At 34.3% G+C, this 16,769-nt stretch overlaps 1 protein-coding gene across 1 annotated transcript in view; it reads right to left on the bottom strand.

Moving 5' to 3' along the window:
* The window catches only part of ZMAT4 (zinc finger matrin-type 4), a 371,506-nt gene that overhangs the window by 254,593 nt on the left and 100,144 nt on the right, over nucleotides 1-16,769 (bottom strand). The window contains exon 2 of the mRNA XM_044659535.1: nucleotides 7,678-7,767. Coding sequence (XP_044515470.1) covers nucleotides 7,678-7,767 — 90 coding nt within the window. The remainder of the gene's footprint in view (nucleotides 1-7,677; nucleotides 7,768-16,769) is intronic.

Here is a 16,769-nt window from a genome sequence, read left to right as displayed (position 1 = left end):
CTATCTTTACTAGCCCTTGCTCAGAGGGATCTGTCCCTTCTTTCAAATTCTACTGAATTTTTAGTCAATAACAATTGTCTTGTGTCCATTAGAGTTGTTCTCTCCCCAGATATATTAAAATACCCTAAGGAGAAGAGCTAACCCTACTCCAATAGTATGATGAAGAGCCTGATCTAGTGCTGGGTTCATGGTAAGTGCCAATTAAATGAGTATACTGAATAGTTGCATGGAGAGCTACCGATGAGTAGAATAACACTATAGAATTGAGATTGTTTTCCTTAAAACAAAACAAAACAAACAAACAAACAAACAAAAACCAAACAACCTTATCTTCCATTTTAGAATCAATACTGTATATTGGTTCCACCACAGAAAAAAGAGTAAGAGCTAGGCAATGGGCTTTAAGTGACTTGCCCAGGGTCACAGAGCTATGAAGTGTCTGAGGCTACACTTGAACCCAGGACCTCTTGTCTCTAGCCATTTTGTTGCTTCTGAGATTGATTACTTTTCAATGAAGCACTAAACTCCACAGTGATTGGTTATGCTGACATCCACAAAGTATTATATCACATTGGTTGGTAGCATTACCAACTGACTTAAGCAACTGAGAACAAAAGAAATTAAGTAGTGAATCATGCCTTAGTTTTGATAATACTAAAGAGAATTGAGAAACATTGAAGGTCAAAATTTCAATGCAGTTTGCATAAAAAAAAATAAATGACAAAGAAAGGCCTTTCTTTTGGTTCCTGAAGTAACAGCAATAGATCCTTCCTCTTTATTTCAAGGGCACTTTGGGATATATTAAAAAACAAAGTAAATTTCTCAGGAACTTTGTAAAACCCATTAATTGGCTATGTCAGCCTGAGGAATTTATTTAACTGTTCTAATCTTCCAATTTCCTTATTAAGCTGCCACCATTATTATAGGTTGGTTAGATGATTGAACCAGAATAAAACAAAAAAAGTTTAGAGGTTGTGACATAAATACATCTGTCTTACAAGTAAAATGAGACAGGTGGGTAGGTATTACTAAAAGACCTTTAAGATATCTCCCAGCTCTGAACATGTCTTGTTCTATGTTTGTCCCATCAACTCCTGAGAACTAACATTCTTGTTTGGCAATGGAATATAAAATATTTATACCCCTTTTAGTTTTCCCTTATGGCCTGGGAATAAAACGAGTCACCTAAAAATGCAGTGAAGAAAGTCTATGAAGGAAAACACAAAAGATAGTCTTATAAAGTATTCAGAAAATGATGAGGAATGTAGCAAAAGGGAGCAAGAGCCAGAAGTAGAAAATAGCAATCAAAAAAGTGGAGGCCATAAAAGGAGAAAAACAGAAGGAAAAGATAACAGAAAAATAGACAAAAGGGCAGAGATAAAGATAGAAAAAAAATAGAAATTAATAAAGCAAAAGTCGAGCACCACCCTATCAATAATATTCCTGTAGCACAGCTGATGACATTGGAATGCCTTGGGTCCTATGTGTAACAGATGTTTGATAAGAAATAAAACCACTTATACCCAACAGAAGTTACAACCTTTTCATCAGTCATGTGACTCTTCATGACACCATCTGGGGTTTTCTTGGCAAACAAACCATAGTGGTTTGCTATTTCCATCTCCAGTTCATTTTACAGATGAGGAAACTGAGGTAAACAGTTAAGTGACTTGCCTAAGGGTCACACATGTAGTAAGTGTTTGAGGCTTGATTTGAACCTAAGAAAATGCGTCTTTCTGAGTCCAGGTCCTACCATTCTATTCACTGTGCCAGGGAGGACTTTAGTGATCATCTCATGCAAACATCTTTTAATGGGTGAGGACATCAAGGACTGAGACCAAGGAAACATGTTCTATCCTTGTTCTCCCGGGTGTTCTAGTCTTCCTGACTAGAAACCTTTATTCATCTATAAGTAGTGATAAAATAAATGAATAAATAACCTGAGCTGGTCAGGTTGCTAAAAGTGATGAGCACTGATAAAAAGTGTCCCCAAACTAGACCATTTAGGCTTTTGTTAGCAATTGCTACTCAAAAGCTTTCTGTCTCTCTTCTTTGAAGATGATCCCTAAGGAAGAAGATATTACTCTTTCACATGCTAAAATATAAATGGTGACAAATAAAGGCTGTCATAAAAGGGTTACTTTTTACTTATTATAAATTTCCTTGTTTTCATAAAATTAAGGAAGACAATAAAAGGGGCCAATATTCAAACAATAAAGTAGGGTAAAACTGTGTTTTATTTATATTCTTACATCCCACCCAAACAAATACATTGACAGATTAAAGTATTTTCCTAGATTTCAGTTGTAAGTAGTTGAACAGGGATGAGGATCAGAGTTTTCCAGAACATGATTTCCCGTTCTTTCTTTCTCAATGATACAGATGTCCATTTTACCTGACACAAAAAGTAAAGCAGGAAAATATTTCTATCTAGAAAGATTTTGATATCAGAAACATATAGATAACTAATAGATAGGTACCAATAGGGAAATATCATTATCTGTCTATATTCAAAAACCATTCCTCATTAGAAAAGTGATAGATGGATATAAAAAGTGCTAAAAAGATTACAAACTAGTAAAACTCATATTGAAGATTACTCCAAATCACTAATAATGAGGAATTTTAATCAAAACAACTCTGAAGTTTCACTACACATCCAGGGCATTGGCAAGGATGACCAATAAGGATGAAAAGATAAGCATAAAAATAGATTGTTTGTGGAACTAAGGAATTGGTAAATTCTCACCACCATTCTTGAAAGTAATGTGGAATTATGCAAAAGAAGTAATTAGAGTGACATACCCTTTGATTGAGAGATTCCACTAGTAGATATATGTCCCAAGGAGGGCATTGTCAAAAAGAAAGGTTCTATTTACACCAAAATATTTATAGTAGGACTTTTCATGGTAGCAAAGAACAGTAGATGCCAATTAAATGAGGAATGGCTAAAAAAATGGTGGCATGTGAAAATAATGAAATAATTACCATGCTCTAGGAAATGATGAACATGAAAAAAAGCATTGAAAGACTCACATGAATTGACACAAAGTGAAGTAAACATCACCAGGAAAAACAAAATACATAGTGACTAAAACAAGGTAAATGGAAAGAACAGAGAACATGAAACAATCAAAATTGAATCTCTAAAATTATAATGAATAATACTGGTCTTAAACAAGAAATAAATATTTCTCTGCCCCTCTTCCTGATTTTATTCATAATTTTCTCTGAACTTCAAAACCATGGCTACTTGTTAGGTATCTTCATATCTTCATTCTTCCTCCCCTTTTGCCCTTCCACCCCCAGCTCTTTTTTATGGATTATTTTACCCCTCATTAGAATGTAAATTCTTTGACAGCAGGGCCTGCCATTCTTTTTGCTTATTATTTGGGATCCATGTGCTTTGCACATTGCCTTTCAAAAGAGAAGCATCTAATGTATCTTTCCTTTCTTTTTTCCTTCCTTCTCTTCTTCCTTCCATCCTTTTCTCCTTCCTTTCTTCTTTTCTTCCCATCACCCTCCTCTTCTAGGTTCTATGGGTGTGAAATATCATCTATAATTTCATACTTTTTCAATGCATTAATTGGTTTAATAGATTTTTTTCCTTTTTCCTCTTACTTTTTAAAAAAATCATTTTTATTATAAGGAATATCTCTCTGGGTTTATTGAATGAGAGAGATATAGAGGAAATTTAGGTGATATAAAAATAAAAGATATTAAGAAAAACCTAGGGCTATGTTTTTGGTTTTTGCAAGAAAAACAGATAGAATGAATGAGACAGGTAGTATTCGTATCATATAAAATTATAGATAGGCAGCATCACAAATTGGGACATTTTAATTGCTGGGAATTTTTTTTTCTTTTGTCACATTTAAGTGCTTCTTTGCAACTTCTATCCATTGAATTTGTTATTGTCCTTTGGGCATTAGCCTTTCTAGACCTTTTTTCATGAGAAAACACTTCAAATACTTAAAGAGAGCTAAAAGTTTGTATTCTCTAAACAATTGAAATTTCTTGAAATGTCTCTCTTATTAAATGGTTTTCCATCCTCTCACTAGCCTTGACCTTTGTCCTTCCTGTGAAATGTTTAAGCTTTACATCTAGTCCTAGATTTAAAATCCAAGAGCAATTTCCATGATATTAAAAGTGAATTACTTTAAAAAAATCTATTTTCAAAAGGCCACTTGCTGAAAGGCCATAAACCCTATTATTTTTGACTTTCCAAATGATAAAACACTCTAAAGGACTCTCAAAGGAGGTTGTACAGTTTACATCCCCTAGAGATCTCCATAAAGGGATATGGCAACTATCAATTAACTAACTCACAATTATAGAGAGCTTTAAGGAGTATAAAGCACATTTTTCATGATTACTCTTGTGATGTTAGGTAATGCAAGTATTGTATTGTACAAAATATCTACTAGTAAGCATTTAATAAGTGCCTACTATATTCCAGTCTTGGGGATTCAAAGACAAAAGGGAAACAATTCCCACTCTGAAGGATCTTACATTCTAATAGGGAAGATAATCAGCACATATATAAGTATATATAGAATAAACACAAAGTGTTTAAATAATAAAGTAGTTTGGAAAAGGTGGTATTTGTAGTTGGAAGGAAAGTTTCATGTAGAAAGTAGTGTTCGAGCTGCATATTGGTGGAAGAGAGAAATTCTACAAGATTAAGGCAAAGAGGAAGTACATTCTGCATATCAGGCATGACCAAGACAAAGGAATCGTGGTAAGAAATGGAACATGGAGTATGATGCGTGAGGAACAAAAGGAAGAAAAGTTTGAATAGATTAAATGAGAATGGAAAGTCTTGTTGAACTCACATTTTTAAAAGCTAAAAAAAAAAAAAAACAACAACTTTTCTTTTATTCTAGAAATAATCGGGGAACACTAGAGTTTCTTGAGCCCAAGAGCAGCAATACAATTCCTCCAACACAATTCCACAATTCCAACACCAGACACAGGGAAACTGAGTGGGCTATATGCACACTGTGAGGATAAGAACTAGCCAACAGTGTGACACATGGAGCATTCCAGTGCTCAGAAACTGATGGAAGACTGAGATTGTGCATTGATTCAAGAAAAAAAATACCCCAACAACAATTGAACAAGCCATAAACAAATGCCCAAAGAAAAAAGTCCATTATCAAATAGATTTATAAGCAAATTCTGTTAAACATTTAAAAACAATTCCAATATTACAAAATCTCCTTGGAAAAAATAGGAAAATAAAAGGTTTCAACAAATTCCTTCCATGATACAAATATGATCTTATTACCTAAACCATAGAGGGTCAAATAGAAAAAACTATGACCCATTTCCCTAAGGAATATTGATTTAAAAATTAATCAAAATATTATCAAGGACTCTAGGATTATTTCAATATTTGAAAAACTATAGACAAAATTAACATTATTAAGAACAACATCATATTATTATATCAATGGATATCCAAACATTTTTGACAAGATATAACATGTATTATTGGTTTTTTAAAGCTAGAAAGCATAAGAATAAAAAGATCTTTCCTTAATCTGAGAAGTAGTATGTATCTAAAACCAAGAGTCAACATTATCTGTAAAATCATGAGTATCTAGAGGCCTTTCTAATAGGAACAGGTATAAAGCAAAGATGTCCATTATTGATTGTCATTGCTATTTTATACTAGAATGCTAGTTTTAGTAATAAGACAAGAAAAGGAAATTGAGGGAATGAGCATAGTCAAAGAAGAAACAAAATTATCTCTCATTTTTAGACAATATGAAGACTTAGAGAGCTCTAGAGAGTCAACTGAAAATTTAATTGAAATTATAATAACAGCTAACACTTATAGAGTGATTTAAGCTTTGCAAAACATTTTACAAATAATTATCTCAATGAAATAATTTAAAACCTTAGCAAAATTGCAGGATATAAAATAAACACACATAAATCACCAATACTTCCACATATTATCAGCAAGATCCAATGAGAAGGATAGAAAGAGAAATTCAATTTAAAATAACTACAGAAAATAGAAAATACTTAGGAATATATATATATATATCTGATAGATAAGGCATATAGATGCTCAACCTACAGAAGCAAATGAACTTAGCAACTGAATGATAAATCCAAAGATCCCCACTACTGAGACAAGAACTCACTATTCAACAAAAAATGTTGGGGAAACTGGGAAGCAGTCTGGCAGAAACTAGGTATAGTTTAACATCTCACACCATATGCTATATACACTATATACCAAGATAATTTCAGATGGTTATTTGGCTTGGACACAAAGGATATCATCACAAACAAATTAGAGAAGCAAGGAAGAAATTTCATGTAATATTTATGGATAGGGGGAAAGCTCGTGCCCAAATAAAAGATAAAAGTGGGCACAATAGATAAAATAAACAATTATGATTATATAAAAATAAAAAGATTTTGCAGAAATAAAACCAATGTAGCTAAAATTAGCAGAAAATCAAATAGGAAAAATAATCTTTATAATGAGTTTCTCTGGCAATCTCATTCCTGATGATATATGGAGAATTTATTCAAATTTATATCAATTCCTAATCATAATCCATTCCCCATTAGATAAATGGTGAAAATATGTTAACATGAAGTTTTTAGAGGAAGAAATCCAAGCTAATAGCTAAATGAAAAACTGTTCTAAATCACTAAAATGGAGAAATACAAATTAAAACAATTCTGGGGTACTATCTCACACCCTTCAGATTAACAAAGTTGACCAAAAAATGAAAATGATAAATACCAGTGGGACTATGAAAACATATAGTTAATACAGTTTTGGTGGATCTGTGAAATAGTACAGCCATAATGGAAAGCATTTTCATATTGCCTAAAAAAGGAATTGACATTTACATATTATTTGACCCACTGGGACTACTTCTAATAAGCTCTAAAGACATCAAAGATAGAGAAGCATAGCCTATATATACAAAAATAAGTGTATATACCAGTTTTTGTGGTGGCAAAGAATTGGAAATTGAAGAGGTGCTTATCAACCAAGGAATGGGTCACAAGTTATGACATATGAATGTGATACAATTACCATTGTGCTATAAGAAATGATGAGACGGAGATAGTTTCAGAGAAATCTGTGAAGAATTGTATGAACTGATATAGAGTAAAGGACTGCAGAACCAAGAGAACAATTTATAAAGTAATATTTTAAAGACACAACTTTGAAAGACTTAGAAATAGTGATGAGCTTTTGGCTTTCCCCTGCTTATCTTTTACTTTGTATTTTGCCATTCTGAGTCTCCAAACTCCTCTAGGCTCATGATTGCTTCCTGGCCACACTGTCTTTTCTCTCCTTTGCTCCCAGGGTCAATTCATCACAAAGTCTCAGTTGTTCCTGTTTATTAGTATGTAAGCCCTACAAGAGCAAGGATTCTATTTTAGCTAAATTCTACCTATCTCTCCAAGCCCAGAATGTGCTTTGGTAGGAAAAAAATGGCAGGAAAAAAATCTATATACATATGAAATGCTCTATAGTATGGTTACTGAATAGTCCTATTTACTTTAACATTTTGACTAATCTTTACATGGTCTTCATTTAAGATGATGATTTAAAACATTACTGGCAGTAAAATGACTTTGAGAAAGTTAGAGTAAATCAGCAAAGGTAAACTTATGGGTGCATTATATACTCACGTTTTCTGATCTCAGCTTTTTGGCTGGACACCCACCATCTACAGGATGGAGCATGTAATAAAGTCGGACTTTGCTTGCATGTTTTCGACTCTGAAAGAAAATTGAAAGCATACAATGGGTAAAAGGGGGTTTTGTAAACATGACAAGATGAGAACAAAAATATTAGTGAAATGTAAAGAGTACAAGATTTGGAGTCAGAGAATATGAGCACAAATCCTGAGTCTACTATTAGCTACTTCTGTGACCTTGAAAAAAAAACAACACTGAATCATTTTTGGCCTCAGTGTCTTCATCTAGGAAACCAAGAGGTTGAACTAGATGTCCTCTAAAATCCACTGTAATTTCACATCGCAAATCATTTTTATTTCTTGTGAAGTACTTTTCCCCTCTATACACTGTCTCATGTGAGTGATACAGCAGATAGAACACTGGACCTAGAATGAGGAAGACTCAATTTTCTTATTTGTAAAAAGGGGCATATTAACAGCACATACCTTCTAGGATTGTTGTGGGTATAAAATGAGATGGTATTTGTAAAGCACTTAGCAAATGTTAAGGTGCTACATAAATGCCAGTTATTCTTATTATTATTAGTGCATAGAACAATGCTTGGCACAAATAAAGGCATTTAATAATTCTTTATTGAATTTATTATTAAAATGTTATATTAATAAGATGATGATGAGGTAGAGAGTATTGAGAGTATTATTCCAGGTTTACATATTAAGAAAAAAAGATGAAGCTGTGAGAGGTTAAATGACTTAGAAAGAATGACACAAATTTAAGAGTTAGAAAACAGAAAATGTGGAAAGTTGAGAGCAACTGAGATATTTTTCCCCTGGAGAAGGAGAGTCTGGAAAAAGGGAGAGAAAATCTATGATTAATTTGCTTTGAATCATATAAGGAATTACTACATGTTAAAAAATAGTGACCAATTGTGGCAAAATTCCAGCCCCGAACTTAGGATGGCTCTTTCAATTTGGGAGCTGTCTTTTAGGGATCACTTTATTATGTACGATACTCTTCCCTCTGAGCTCTTATGGTAGAAAGAACACTGGACATGAAATCAAGAGACCAGAGTTTTAAATCCAGTTTTAACATGAGTTCCATGTTCTTGGGAAAGTCACTGCTCTTCTGCACTTACCATCTCACCTAGAATTACAGAATAACATTTCTTAGACTAAGAAGCCCATAGATTTGTTGGAAGGAAAGTGTTTTGTAAATCTTAAAAGCCTACCAAAAAGTAACTTATTGTTATTTTTACTTGTCCTCAGTTGTAAGGCACTGAGATTCAATCTGACGCAATGGGAGAATGCAGCTTTAGGTAGATAGAGAAGAAGCAGAGTCAAGTTATATCCATTTTAGGAAGTGTCTGATCCTAGATTACTTATTACCTCTGTACAACCCCTTCTTTCTGCTCAAGCCTGTCTCTCTAATAATAATAGCTAAAATGTATGTATTACTTTCTACTTTGTGAAGAGCAATACATACAGTATCTTATTTGAACTTCCTAAAAACCACAGTAACTAATTATTAGGTGAACTAAATGAGGCTCGGAGAACTTACATGGTTTAATAGTGTCAGAGATGGGAGTAAAACCTGGGAGCTACTGATTGCGAGTCTCACACTCTGGCCATTTAGGAGGGAACATCCTACAGAATGTGACATGAAAAAGCACTACACTCACTTTCTCTAAGAACCAACCATAAGCCCAGTACAGTTCCAGTTGCCACATTGATCTGCATCTTTTTCCTCTGAGAAGAAGAAACAATGAAAAATTCTGTTTTCACATACCCAGGAAAGAAATATTATTTAATCAATGCATGGAAACAAACCCAAGACAGCAGGACAAAAACAAACAAAAAAGTCATAAACAAATAAACAAATCAAAAATCACTGGTTTTCAAGTCAGAGGAAGAGGGTTTGATTCCTGCCACTATCATGTACTATCTGTATGATCGTGGAAAGTAATTTAACTTCTCTGGGCCTCAGTTTACCCATTACAAAATGAGGGGAACTGAGCTTAATGGCCCCAGGGTCCCTTCAAGCTCTCAATCTATGATCTAATGATCAAGACTTCCAACTGTTTGGTAGTTATGAAGGATGGATTTTGTCAGAATTTCATTTGGGTAAACAGAGACTTCAGTAACTACAGGAATTTTCCCCTCCATACTACTCAAATTGAAATCTTGGAAGAGACCATAGAGATTATCTACTTCACCACGCTCACTTTACAATAAAGCTCAGAGATTTGCCCAAGATCATAAAGCTAGTCAACCATAGAACTAGGACTTCAGTCCAGGTCACCTTTTCAATCTAGTACTCTTTACCTTACGCTAAAATACGAATGTAAAATGAGTCACAAGTCCTAAGTTACTTTCTGTCCTTCTGGCTCAAATTAAAGGAAACATGCCTTTTAAAAGGAAATTATATTGGCAAAAATTTTGGCTGTGTGTGGAGACCTCTCCAGCATGTGCTGGTACAACCTCCACCCCTTAAAGGAACCATACAACAGAGGAGATGCTATGCAAGAGGAGATGCTCACTAAAATTTTAAAAATCAGGGTCTTTTAAAACTATGTCCTGAAAATACTCAAGGATTTCCTTTTCATGACTCTGCATGTATGTATATAGAAAGAGTTTCAAGATTCAGTGATCCCAACTTACAGTAGACAGAATTTCCTTTTCAAGAAACCCAATGTTTAGAATACTAGATTTTCATTTTTATATTTTGTTTTTATATCACTCAGATTTCTTCTTGGCTTTTTCTCCTCTCCTCTCTCAGAAGACTATCCTTAACAACAAAGATTTTTTGAAAGATGATTATTTTTAAGGAGGAAGTAAAAAGAAATTATTGTGACTAATCTATACCAAGGAAACATCTGATACAGTATCTCTGATAAGTACACACCTCTTTTTTCTTGAATACTTTGAATTGGGAAATTTTCTACTTACTAAAGGAACTAATTTCACTAAATAATGCACTAATCAACTAGAAAACTAGTTGAAACAATTAACAACATCAGCAAAGTTTCAGGATGTAAACTAAATCTACATAAATCAATTCTATATACTATCAACAAAATCTAACAGCCAAGAGATAGAAAGAAAAATTCCATTTAAAATAGCTGCAGACAATATAAAATATTTCTTCCTCTCAAGACAAAAGCAGGGATTATATGAACACAATTAAAAAACACTTTCATACTAATAAAGAAAGATCTACGCAATTGGAAAAATATTAATTACTCATGGGTAGGCTGAGTCAGTATATTAAAAATGACAATTTTACCTAAGATAATTACTTATTCAACACCATGGTAATTAAAGTAGCATAGAATTATCTTATAGAGCTAGAAAAAAATTGTAGCAATTCATCTGGGAGAACAAAAGGTAAAGAATATTAAAGAAATCAGTAAAAAAAAAAAGCTAAGGAAGGTAGTCTAGCATTTCCATATTTCAAACTATATTACAAAATAGCAATCAATAAAATAATGTCGCGTTGACTAAGAAATAGAGTGGTGAATCATTCAATACATTTTAGTAAATGACTATAATATTCTAATGTTTGATAAATCCAGAGATCCAAGCTTTGGGAGTAAGAACTCAGCACTTGACAAAAATTACTAGGAAAACTTGAAAGCAGTTTCAGAGAAACCAGGCATAAACCAACATCTTACACCATATACAATGATAAGTTCAAAATTATTAAATGATATAGACATAAAGAGTGATCTCATAAGTAAATTAGAGGAGCATGGAAAAAAATCCCTGTCAGATTTATGGATAAGGGAAGAGTTTATGACGAAACATGAGATATGGAGGACCATGAGAAGTAAAATGGATAATTTCAGTCACATGAAATTAAAAGACATTTGCACAAACAAAACTAATACTGCCAAAATTAGAAGAAAAGCCAGAAACTAGGGGAGAATTTTGCAACAAGTTTCTCTGATAAATGTCTCATTTCCCAAGTATTTAGAGAACTGAACCAAATTTATAAAAATAAAACCTATTCCCCAGGTAATGAAAGGTCAAAGGATTTATGAACAGGTAGTTTTCAGAAAAAGAATTCACAGCTATTGAAAGTCACATGAAAAAATGCTCTAAATCAGTGTTGGGCAAACTACCACCCAGATGGAGGGCCAGAGCTGCTACCCTCTGAAATGTTCTATCCAGCCACAGGAGATTATTCCTAATCTGACAAATACAATGAGTAGGATACAATACAATGAAACTTTGAAAAAGTTGCCTTAGAAATAGACTGACAGATGAGTGTTTCCTTTCCTTTGGCCCCTCTTTAAAAAGTTTGCTCATCACTGCTCTAAATCACTACCTAATAGAGAAAAACAAATTAAAAGAGCTCTGAGATACCTCCATGCCCCTACCAGGCTGGCTAATATGACAAATAAGGAAAATGACAAGTGTTACAGGAGATGTGGAAAAATCGGGATGCTAATGCACTGTTGGTAGAATTATTAATTAGCCCAACTATTCTGAAGAATAATTTAGAATTATTAATTAGCCCAACTATTCTGAAGAATAATTTAGAACCACACACAAAGAGATATAAAACTATGCATTCCCTTTAATCCAGCAATACCACTGCTAGCTTAGTATCGCAAAGAGATTTTTTTAAAAAAGAAAGTGACTTATTTGTACAAAAATATTAATAGGAGTTCTTTTTGTGGAGTCAAAGAATTGGAAATCTAGAGGATGTCCAAAATTGAGGAATGGGGTTGTAGTACATAATTGTATTGGAATACTGTTGTGCTATAAGACTTGGGAAGACTTATATGATCTAATGCAAAGTGAAGTAAGCAGATCCAAAACATCATACACAGAAATAGTAATGTTATAAAAGTGATCAACTGTGAAAGACTTTACTACAATCAAGGCAATGATCCAAGACTATTCCAAAAGACACATGATAAAAAATGCCGTGTACTTCCAGAGGGAGAATTGATGGACTCTAGATGCAGAATGAAGTATACAATTTCTTATTATTATGTTTTGGTTGTTTTTTCTTTTTTAGTATGGCTAATATGAAAACATGTTTTTTATGACCTCACATGCACAATTGAAATCAAAGTGTTTGACTTTTTAAAGATGGAGGAGAGGTGAGAAGAAGGGAAAGAATTTTAAACTGAAAAGTTTAAAAATGATTGTTAAATTTCTTACATGGAATTGGGAAATATATAATGAAATGAATAAAAATAATTTTAAAAAAGATTCTGTAGTTGATTAGGAATTGTTTTTCCTAAGTGCTAAACACTGTGCTTAGTTGTAACCCATAACAACAAGTAAAAAAAGCCTAATTCTTTTCTAGCTCATGACACTTAACGTGTTGATCCCTCCCTCTAAATCCTTTCTTCCCCAGGCTAAACATTGCAATTTCCTTCCTCATATTCTTACTCAACTTGCTCTTCAGTCCCTTTACCATCTAAACAATTCTTCCTTTGAATGAATTCCAACTTGTCAGTATCCCTCCGAAAACACAGTGCAAAGACATGAATATAATACGCAACATGTGGCCTCATGAGTGCAGAGCACAGCAGGACTATGACCCATTTCATTATGAATAACACTTTGCTTCTATTAATGAAGCTTAAAGTTGAATTAACTCCTTTGGCTATTACGCCACAATGATGATTGATGTTGCTTAGCCATGGGGAGGGTGGCCCCTCACAGAGGTGCTGGTACCCATCCTCATTTAATTTCATTCAGATAGGAAGGAATCAAAAACCTTGAGTTCAGGAAAAAGAGCCTTCTCACCTCAGAAAGTATTTAAATCTCCATGAGGCTATGTTTCCTTATCTAAAAGATGGAGAAAATGATCTCTAAAGGCTTCTTACTATACTAAACCTTTTGATCTTATGATAGACGGCCCATAATTGCTTGGAATCCACATTTAGAAAAGGGAAGGTTTCCCATAGATTCTCCCACTAGCCTCAGTGAAGTTTTCTGCTACCTAAAGATGCTGGGTGCCAAAAGAGAGTTAGGAAGGAAGTGGATTTGAATCCCACAACAGATACTTATTAACTACATAGCCCTGGATGAGCAAGACATTTTACCTCTCTGACATGCCAGTCTCTTTGTTGTAAAAAGGGGATTAAAATTATCATAAGATGTACCTCACAGGGTTCCTTTTGCAAATTTTAAAGTGCAATAAAATTTTACCATTATTATTATTATTCATTTTTTAAATATTGAATATTTGGATTTTTAAAAGCTTCTATTTGAATAGTGGCAGAGACCTCTGGATCTCAAAGGCAAGGACCATGATCAGTGTGGTCTGTTTAAAGTTTTATGGCATTTACTAGGCACTTTTGGATGACCCTCCTTCATGGCAATCTCTTCCTTATGTCAAATTTGCCTCCTTCAAAGGAGAATTTTGAAAGAATGATCATTTGAAAGAATAATTATTATAACTGCTAACATTAATTCAGTGCTTACTATGTGCCAGGACCGCTGCTAAATGCTTTACAACTATAATCTCATTTGCCCCTCAAAATGACCATGAGAAGTAGTTGCTATTGTTATCCCCATTTTACAGATGAAGAAACTGAGACATACAGAAGTTAAATGACTTGCTCAGGGTCATATAACTAATAACTGTCTGAGGATGGATTTGAATTTAGCTATTCCTGACTCCAGAAGCAGTGCACCATCCACTGTGCTGAAATAATATAACTGATGAATATCAATTGAAGTATTTTAAACAAAATTTGCCCTTTTGCCACATGGGCCTAATTTCTCCAATTTTCCCCTCAGAGGCCAAACAGAAGAATTCCAATCTCTCTTCCAAAGAATAGCCCTTAATATATCTGAAGAGACAGCTACTATGTCCTTCCTTTTTCGAGGTTTTTTTTTCTTCTTTAGGCTAATAATCCTCATTTCCTCAACTAAGTATATGCTCATCATTCACCTGATCCCATTTTTCTGGGCATTCTTCAATTCTTCAATGTCCATAAAATGTGATTCCTAGCCCTCAACACAGTACTCCAGATGTATTCTGGCCACATCATGATCATTCATTCACATATATGCACACACATATGTGTGTGTATGTATAATTTGGCAGGGGGAGAAGCAGTGGAAGAGGAAGAAGGAATCATTCCACTAACAAAACCTTAACTTTAAGTTGCAAACATGCTTCAACTCCCAATATCTTTAGTCATTCACAGCAGAATTTGATCATTTCTTTCCCTCTGATTTTCAGTTAACAAATACTTGGTTTTAAGTGAAATAGTCAATAAAGTCACTAGGCAGGCTTTGCCTTTGTTTGAGAGTATCCTTTTACCAAGGAACATAATTTGGTAAAAAGAAAAAAATATAAAGACAAGATTCAAGTCTGCCAGGGGCAACATTACATGATTTCCACACAACCATAGTTCTGTTCACTGTGGAAGCAGATAGGTGGTATAAAGGGCCATGGCATGGCACCCAATTTGGATTGGATCACAAGACTTAGGGTAGCCTTATTTTTGACTATACCTTTATTGTCCTGTCTTCTCAATGTACACTTCCTCCTGACCATTGTAAACTACCCACTAATGTCTTCCTGACCTGTGACTGCCCCGTAAGAGATCCAAAAGGTTGTGGCTGTACATTTAAAGATTTTAAATGATGAGTTTTGGTGGCATTTAGTACAAGTGTGAAATCTATAGAGCTTTAAACTTTACCAAGAGCCTTCTTCATGAGCACCCTGCGATATAGATAACTCAAATGATTATCTGATTTTACAAAGGTGGAAAGAAGATGGCAAAGGTACAATGATTTGCCCATAAACTAGTAAGTAACAGAGCAAGAATTTGAATCCAGATCTTCCGACTTTAAGTTTAGTACTACTCCCAATGCACCCTAGTACCTTTCTGAGAATCTATATTTTAATGAACTCTATCCATGGAAAATAAAATACATACAAAGAGTTATAACTAGTAATTTTATGCTGGGGGAAAAGTGTCACTACATTCTCTCTAGGGCAACCAGGATCAAACGTATTCTCTGTTGGGGATAGAAAGGTTGTGACCTTGTTAAGGGGGTAAAGGGAATGGAATAGGAATACATAGATACTCTGGAACATCATTATAATTACATACATTACAGATCCCAAGATGCCACAGTTGGGGTGGGGGGCATCTAAGACCACTCCAGTGTGCTATTTGGTAGCTTCCTTTTTTAGGTAATTGTTCTTGCTAACTAGTTTCTACACTTTGTTGGGTTTATGCTGCTGAAGAATTCAAGTTATCATTTACTTCCTCTAAATTTGGGGCTCAGAAACAAAGCTCTAGTTACCCTGTCCTAGTATAACTAGTCTGGTATATAGATACCCCAGGAACTGATGTATTAATTTATTCTGAAATCAATGAACCTAACACATATTTGGAAACTGTTTGCAAAAGGTACAGAAGTGGAGGAACACAATGGACATCGTACACCAGAGATGAAGATGATTATACATTTTTTTCATTTTATGCTCAAAACAACCTTGTGAAATTAGGACTCCTGATAGTATTATTTTTGTTTTATACATAGAAACTTAAGTCCAGGGAACTTAAGTCACCTTTCTATCTTCACATAGCTACAAAGATCTTTGGTGGGATTGAACCTATATCTTTCCTGACTACAAATCTAGTGCTTTGGCTGCCTCTACAACCATTACTTGGGCTATAGACAAATATTACGTGGAGGTTAGGGGCCATGTTGCAGAACTATAATGGTACTCAGGCATCAAATCACACTGATGTTTGGGATATTGATCATGAAGTATATGGGAGGAGAGTGTCAGATAAGGCTCAAAAGAGGATTTCAGGGGCTTAGATACAAGATCTGGTATTTGACATTCCCCTCTTTGTTGTGTTTGGTCTGGGCTCCTGAATTGGGCAGGAAAAAGGTAGGCTCTGCTACAGTGCATCTATCTTCCTCAGGGAGTCTATTGGTGAGTCCTTTTTACTTCTGTAAAGCCTGGGCACATAAAACATCAACAAAAAGATTTGAAGAATAAGGATGGAAGTGCTACAAATTCAATCGAGAGCTGCCTCTATGAACCTGAATGAATTTGCTTCCCTTAGCAGCAGGCATAAGAACATC

The sequence above is a fragment of the Gracilinanus agilis genome, chromosome 2, assembly GCF_016433145.1.
Source record: "Gracilinanus agilis isolate LMUSP501 chromosome 2, AgileGrace, whole genome shotgun sequence".
Classification (NCBI taxonomy): Eukaryota; Metazoa; Chordata; class Mammalia; order Didelphimorphia; family Didelphidae; genus Gracilinanus; species Gracilinanus agilis.
Note: the sequence above shows the minus strand (reverse complement) of the source record. Positions and strands in the feature narration are given on the sequence as shown.